Here is an 8,216-nt window from a genome sequence, read left to right on the forward strand (position 1 = left end):
CATGTTAAACTGCGGCATGGTATCTCAGTGAGCTAGCACTATAAATCGGCATCAGTCCGGACTAGTACAAGCAGCCACACAAACACACACACGTGCATGCACGTCGCTATATAAGTGCAATAAACTTGGACGCGCCGTTAAACCCAATTTCACTTCACCACCTCACCTACTTATTTCTGGACAAGCCGGATGTCTTGTTGCATGTTACGGAAAGTGTCGAGTGGTGACGAATGCTGTTTTCCAAGTAAACAAGTCTGATCATGCCCAAGGGCGAGGTGTAATGCATTCTCGTGGGTCTGGCATTACGGGCATTGCGTTTCATCCTAAAATCACCGTGCACTATTTAACATTCCTCACTTGCCTGACCTTACGCCGACCTGGCGTCTAGAGGGTGACATTTATACGTTGCGCTTTTGTGGTTATCTGCTGTGAAATCAGTAATACTATGATTGAAGAACGATCCGATATATAGGATTTAAAGTAAGACAAGGATAGACTGAGAGTTTGGGTAGTCATGTTGCTGGTGTATTCATCTGCACAGTCTGGCTTCCATCTCCAATATCTGTTCTTCCGGTTTCATAGCACTGTCACAAGGTTATGTCTTTTTAAATATGGCAATTGGTTTATTTGCATATACAAATGATAAAACCCCTCTTTAACACATGTCCTAGTTCAAGAAATGTTTTACAGCTGCAGTCAATTATCAGTTAACACGGTCATCAAACAAGGACATGATTAGTACCGTTATCAGTCAGGTACAGGTGCTAGCACCTTCATCAATCAGGGGCAGCACCGTCATCAGTCAGGGACAGGGGACAACACCGTCACCAGTCTGGTACAGGTGCTGACAAGGTCATCAGTCCGGTACAGGTGCTGACACCATCATCAGCCAGGGACAGATGCTAGCACCGTCATGACTCAGGGACAGGTGACAACACTGTCATCAATCAGGTACAGATGCTAACACCGTCATCAGTCATTAACTGGTGCTATAGCACAGTCATAAGTCAGGGACAGGTGCCAGCACCGTCATCACTCAGGAACAGGTGACAACACTGTCATCAATCAGGTACAGATGCTAACACCGTCATCAGTCATTAACTGGTGCTATAGCACAGTCATAAGTCAGGGACAGGTGCCAGCACCGTCATCACTCAGGGACAGGTGACAACACTGTCATCAATCAGGTACAGATGCTAACACCGTCATCAGTCATTAACTGGTGCTATAGCACAGTCATCAGTCAGGTATAGGTGTTAGCACCGTCATCACTCAGGGACAGGTGACAACACTTTCATCATTCAGGTACAGGTGCTACCACCGTCTTCAGACAGGGACAGGTGACAACACCGGCATCAGACAGGGACAAGTGCTAGCACCGTCATCAGTCCGGGACAAGTGCTAGCACCGTCATCAATCAAGGTACAGGTGCCAGCAACGTAATCAGTCAGGTACAGGTGCCCGCACCGTAATCAGTCAGGGACAGGTGACAACACTGTCATCATTCATGTACAGGTGACAACACAGTCATCATTCAGTAACAGGTGCTAGCACCGTCATTTATCAAGGTACAGGTGCCAGCACAGTCATCACTCAGGGACAGGTGCTAGCACCGTCATCACTCAGGGACAGGTGCTAGCACCGCCATCACTCAGGGACAGGTGACAACACTTTCATCATCCAGGTACAGGTGCTAGCACCGTCATCAGACAGGGACAGGTGACAACACCGTCATCAGCCAGGGACAGATGCTGGCACCGTCATTAGTCAGGGTCAGGTGACAACACCATCATCAGTCAGGGACGTCACCGTCATTAGTCAGGGACATTTGACAACACCGTCATTAGTCAGGGACATTTGACAACACCGTCATCAGTCAGGGTCAGGTGACAACACCATCATCAGTCGGGGTCAGGTGACAACGACGTCATCAGTCAGGGTCAGGTGACAACGACGTCATCAGTCAGGGACATTTGACAACACCGTCATTAGTCAGGGACATTTGACAACGACGTCATCAGTCAGGAACATTTGACAACACCGTCATCAGTCAGGGACAGGTGACAACGACGTCGTCAGTCAGGGACATTTGACAACGACGTCATCAGTCAGGGACATTTGACAACACCGTCATTAGTCAGGGACATTTGACAACACCGTCATCAGTCAGAGACATTTGACAACGACGTCATCAGTCAGGGACATTTGACAACACCGTCATTAGTCAGGGACATATGACAATGACGTCATCAGTCAGGGACATTTGACAACACTGTCATCAGTCAGGGACATTTGACAACACTGTCATCAGTCAGGGACATTTGACAACGACGTCATCAGCCAGGGACATTTGACAACATCGTCATTAGTCAGGAACAGGTGACAACACCGTCCTCAATCAGCAACAGGTGTTAACACCGTCATCAGTCAGGTACGGGTGCTAGCACGTTCATTAGTCAGCAACAGGTGACAACACCGTCCTAAATCAGCAACATGTGACAACACCGTCATCAGTCAGGGACAGGTGCTAACACCGTCATCGGTCAGGTACGGGTGCTAGCACGTTCATCAGTCAGGAACAGGTGACAACACCGTCCTCAATCAGCAACAGGTGACAACACCGTCCTCAATCAGCAACAGGTGACGACACTGTCATCAGTCAGGGACAGGTGACAACGACGTCATCAGCCAGGGACATTTGACAACATCGTCATTAGTCAGGAACAGGTGACAACACCGTCCTCAATCAGCAACAGGTGCTAACACCGTCGTCAATCAGGTACGGGTGCTAGCACGTTCATCAGTCAGGAACAGGTGACAACACCGTCCTCAATCAGCAACAGGTGACAACACCGTCCTCAATCAGCAGCAGGTGCTAACACCGTTATCAGTTAGGTACAGGTGACAACACCGTCATCACTCAGGTACACATGCTAGCACCATCATCAATTAGGTACAGGTGCTGACACCGTCATCAGTCAGGTACAGGTGCTAACACCGTCATCAATCAGGTACAGGTGACCACACCGTCATCACTCAGGTACACATGCTAGCACCGTCATCAATTAGGTACAGTTGATGACACCGTCATCAGTCAGGTACAGGTGCTAACACCGTCATCAATCAGGTACAGGTGACCACACCGTCATCACTCAGGTACACATGCTAGCACCATCATCAATTAGGTACAGGTGCTGACACCGTCATCAGTCAGGTACAGGTGCTAACACCGTCATCAATCAGGTACGGGTGCTAGCACGTTCATCAGTCAGGAACAGGTGACAACACCGTCCTCAATCAGCAACAGGTGACAACACCGTCCTCAATCAGCAACAGGTGACAACACCGTCATCAGTCAGGGACAGGTGACAACACCGTCATCAGTCAGGTACAGGTGCTAACACCGTCATCAGTCAGGTACGGGTGCTAGCATGTTCATCAGTCAGGAACAGGTGACAACACCGTCATCAGTCAGGTACAGGTGCTAACACCGTCATCAGTCAGGTACGGGTGCTAGCACGTTCATCAGTCAGGAACAGGTGACAACACCGTCCTCAATCAGCAACAGGTGACAACACCGTCATCAGTCAGGGACAGGTGACAACACCGTCCTCAATCAGCAACAGGTGACAACACCGTCCTCAATCAGCAACAGGTGACAACACCGTCATCAGTCAGGGACAGGTGACAACACCGTCATCAGTCAGGTACAGGTGCTAACACCGTCATCACCCAGGTACGGGTGCTAGCACGTTCATCAGTCAGGAACAGGTGACAACACCGTCATCAGTCAGGTACAGGTGCTAACACCGTCATCAGTCAGGTACGGGTGCTAGCACGTTCATCAGTCAGGAACAGGTGACAACACCGTCCTCAATCAGCAACAGGTGACAACACCGTCATCAGTCAGGGACAGGTGACAACACCGTCATCAGTCAGGTACAGGTGCTAACACCGTCATCAGTCAGGTACGGGTGCTACCACGTTCATCAGTCAGGAACAGGTGACAACACCGTCCTCAATCAGCAACAGGTGACAACACCGTCCTCAATCAGCAGCAGGTGCTAACACCGTTATCAGTTAGGTACAGGTGACAACACCGTCATTGATCAGGAACAGGTGACAACACCGTCATCAATCAGGTACACGTGCTAGCACCGTCATCGTTTTGGTACAGGTGACAACACCGTCATTAGTCAGGGAGAGGTGACAACATCACCATCAGTCAGTTACAGGTGCTACCATCATCAGTCAGGTACAGGTGCCACCATCTTCATCCGTCAGGCTAGATGTAAATGGGAGCGAGTATCCGTGTAAGTTGACCCCGCGGCCTCTCTGTATCTTGTAACAACCCGTGTAAACATTCAGAAAGCCAATCAAGGTCTGTCATGTATGAACAGAAGGGGAGAGGGAAATTACTACAACAATCGATGATGTATCCCAACTGCGCATAATCACAGATAATACATTACTGTGTAATTAGGTGCGAACACAAAACTCATCTGACCTACAAACGTACATTAGCATCGCCGACAGACATAAACTTCCATACCCCCGGGCATATCCTAATTAATTCGTGATTGATGGGCAGACATATGCATCCTGTACATTCACACGTAATGACTACCTGAATTGTTTGATCGGCATTACTTAGAAGTTGACGGATGACAAAGTAGATGTGTCTACATTATAATGACTACCTGTTGCGTAGTAGGGGCCCCACCATTTAATACGCCTTTGGGGACTATGGGAGTTGGGCAATCTCATTACAATCACTGAGTCTTGGTTCTGGCTCAGATCTGATTTGAATCAGATTGGGGAGCTGGGATTTTGTCCTGGACATGATTCTTTTTTGTTACTGCTTCAAATACGCTATTTTTATGATAAGAAGAGAAGAATATATATTGTTTGTCACAAAACATCCATCCAGATCAGCGATCAATATTTTTCAGTTTCTTGAAAACAAAGTACAAACAATCCCAAAGAAACCATCCATAAACGCAAGAGAACATCCAATGGTCGGTCCCTTTTCGCCATCGTGTTACTACGGCAACCAACCACGGTTTTGTGCTTGAAACCATTAACTAGAAAACTAGAAATGCACCGACCCGTGAAGATTCCGGGGTAGAATAGATCCTTCACCAACCCATGCTTGCCGTAAAAGGCAACTGTGCTTGTCGTAAGAGGCGACTAACGGAATCCGATGGTCAGGCTCGCTGACTTGGTTGATGCATGTCATCGTATCCAAAATTGGGTGGATCGATGCTCGTGATGTCAATCACTGGATTGTCTGGTCCAGACTCGATTATTTACAAACCACCGTCATGTTGCTGGAAGATTGCTGAGTGCGGCGGTAAACAACAAACAATCTAAAGGAAATGCATCATACGTATATCACAATAACAATTGACACGTGTATGTAGGGGCGGTTGTAAAACTTATTTTATGTTCACATAAACATTGCTTGATATTATCAGATGTGTTCATCAAACCTTTCCCGTCCAAATATCTGGGTCGTTTGTCATGCATGGTTTCTCCTTCTGACCATGGAAAAGTGGCAATATTAATCTTTGATAGTAAGCAACGGGTCGCCGGTTTCTACGTATTTACTTGAAAGGTAGAAGTAAGGTATAAAAGATCCTAGCTGCGGTTGTTTAACATGCGACAGTCGGAGTGTTAACATCGCTTTTGTAAACCGGGCACAGTCATGTCAGGCTATGTTAAGAAATTCCTGTTATGGCGTGTTAAGGCTGACATCGCTTTGTGAAACCCCGTATGGTAATGGATCAGCCTTTAACTTGCTATCAGACAAAACGTGTCATTTATACGTTCTCCTTTAACCATCCTCGCGTAATATATCTTCATTCTATTATGATAGATAGCCTAAACCAATTCGCCACGATAACATCACTTTGAGTCCGATCCGAATTGCACAACGCTCACAATAGCCCTCCAATCAAATTAATTAAAGTTTTAAGTTACTTTAAGCAGAGAAGGGTGGACGCGAATGGAACCAGGGAATATCCCAATGGATAAATTTTTGTATTCATTACACTGAAAATGCAATCTGGCTTAAGCAGCTTTAACTTGTCGAGTTTATAGGCCTTCAGTTAGAAAAACCTACGCCCGCATGACGCAAACGTGAGAAGGATGCAGAGGGGTTTATACAGAACGTATGGGTGTGAGACAACCTAGCGTGACTGGTTTGGGAATAATATATTGCGAATTTGTCCTACATACATTCGCTCTGTAATTACCGACAAGAATGGAAATCGTAGTCATGTTTTGCAAACCATACCACCTAATGTACATATAAACCAGCTCCGCCCATATTACCAGTCGTCAGTGTATGACATAAGTGACATTAGGGAAATTGTGTACAACTATACAGGAAAAACTGTTAAGAAAAAGACAATATCAATGTATTGTGCTCACGAACGACCTTTGTTTGTCACAGTACGTTTGTATTCTCACTGCGGTGAGCGATGCGGAAGGTAACCGTAGACACTGAAACACAACTGGTCAGAAAACAAGTTCGACATGTAAACAGGCTACGTATGGCTGACTCCATGGTGGAGAGGTGTGTCGTCCATGTTTTAACTCGCGAGAAGGGAAACGAAGCTACTGAATATCAGTTCGCTGGTAACTTATGCGCAACTTGGGATAATATAACCAGAGCATCTTTTTATCTATTTATTATCTATTAACTATTTAATTTTTGAAACCCCAGATCTTATATTTTATTCTGCGAGGACCTCTATTCTATTTATTTAAACGTATGGACATTTTATACAGGTAACTGTGTAGGATTTGTTTTTTAATTTAGACAATTTTAGCATGTTGTTTATAGTTTTATGTGACATTTTTGTATATCTGTGTTTGAGTCTACACTTCTTACCGTCTCTCATAACTCGCTCGACTGGTTGTGTACATTCTATCCCATCTAAATATTACTTATGTCTTCTATAATGTTTTATTACACAAACGAGATATTATAAACATTTTATTGATTAAATGAAAATTGCAACCTTTCTGGTGTCTGTTTCGCATGGTTAACCGTTGTTTCTGTTTCTTGTCCCACGCTTGGCCTTTTAAACTGGTGTTTTACCTTCGAAGCAATGTGACAACATGCGTGTTTGACTTGAATGATCATGTTTTGACCTGCTAATGAAGCCTGGTATTGTGAAATGTTACAAAATTCTAAACAAAGCACCTACCTGTTGCCACGCGCAGTGTAGATCCACAACTGATACCGAACAGCGATCTGGTGAACTTTGACCTTGATGTTATGAATATGCATCAGTAGGTACGTTCTCCGAGCTCGTCGGTCATGCGCAGTTATCCGAGCGTGAAGAAATGAAATTCTCATTCGGAGGAGAAACATGGCCATGATGGATGTTCTTATGCAAGGTTAGCAGAGAATAAGCCTGGTTTATTGTTTTATCAGTGGAGTTTGAATGCATTCATAGCTTTTTTTCTTTCCAATAAGGTATATGAGTGACAATACTGAGAGTATAAAGCATATATAATGAGCTTTATTATTAATATGTATGCTGCCTTGCCTGCGGAAAATGTTAGGCATATCCTTTTGAATGGACGTGAAGCAAGATAATAGTGCTATTAACGTTTTGGGAATGTCCATGTCCAAAATAGTTTCCTTTTGTTACAGAAATTGGGAAGTGCGAAGACAGTGTTGAATTAAAGTGAGTTCCTACTGAAATTGGCATCCACCCTGTTTCAGCCATGTAGCTGCAGGATCACAAGAACAAGTTTTGGAATAAAATACAAAATGTTCCTAATGCATCGAAGTTATCACGAAAAGCAATTGTCAAACATCTCGCCATAACATTTATATTTGTATCTGATTCCGTAATCTTGAATTTACAATGCTTCACAATGTTTTAATATTTCACCATATATCGTTTTGAGTAACGTATTCGCTTTGTCATCCGTCAGCTTCTGAGGAATGCCTATCTAACAATTAAGGAGGATGGGGTTATTAAAGTGGGCCATTGTGAGTCATCGTGCCCGGACGGCATAGGGCGTTTAACCATTGGTTGCCTGGTAATATCAGAACTGAGCCAATCTTAATGAAGTAACGAGAGACTATGAAACATTGTGTATACTTTGTAATATGTACATGTTGTTTGTAACATACACTCCTAGGATAACCAGACGCAAGGAACAAAGTCATTTTTTTGCCATAAGTTATAAAC

General features: G+C 44.8%; 1 protein-coding gene across 1 annotated transcript in view; it reads right to left on the minus strand.

Moving 5' to 3' along the window:
* The window catches only part of LOC124138834 (excitatory amino acid transporter 1-like), a 34,722-nt gene extending 27,326 nt beyond the window's left edge, over positions 1-7,396 (minus strand). The window contains exon 1 of the mRNA XM_046505715.2: positions 7,218-7,396. Within this exon, the coding sequence (XP_046361671.2) occupies positions 7,218-7,390 (173 nt within the window). The 5' untranslated portion in view covers positions 7,391-7,396. The remainder of the gene's footprint in view (positions 1-7,217) is intronic.
* Between the last annotated feature and the right edge of the window lie 820 nt (positions 7,397-8,216).

This window comes from Haliotis rufescens, unplaced genomic scaffold (assembly GCF_023055435.1).
Source record: "Haliotis rufescens isolate VD_foot unplaced genomic scaffold, xgHalRufe1.0.p SCAF_2, whole genome shotgun sequence".
Lineage (NCBI taxonomy): Eukaryota > Metazoa > Mollusca > Gastropoda > Lepetellida > Haliotidae > Haliotis > Haliotis rufescens.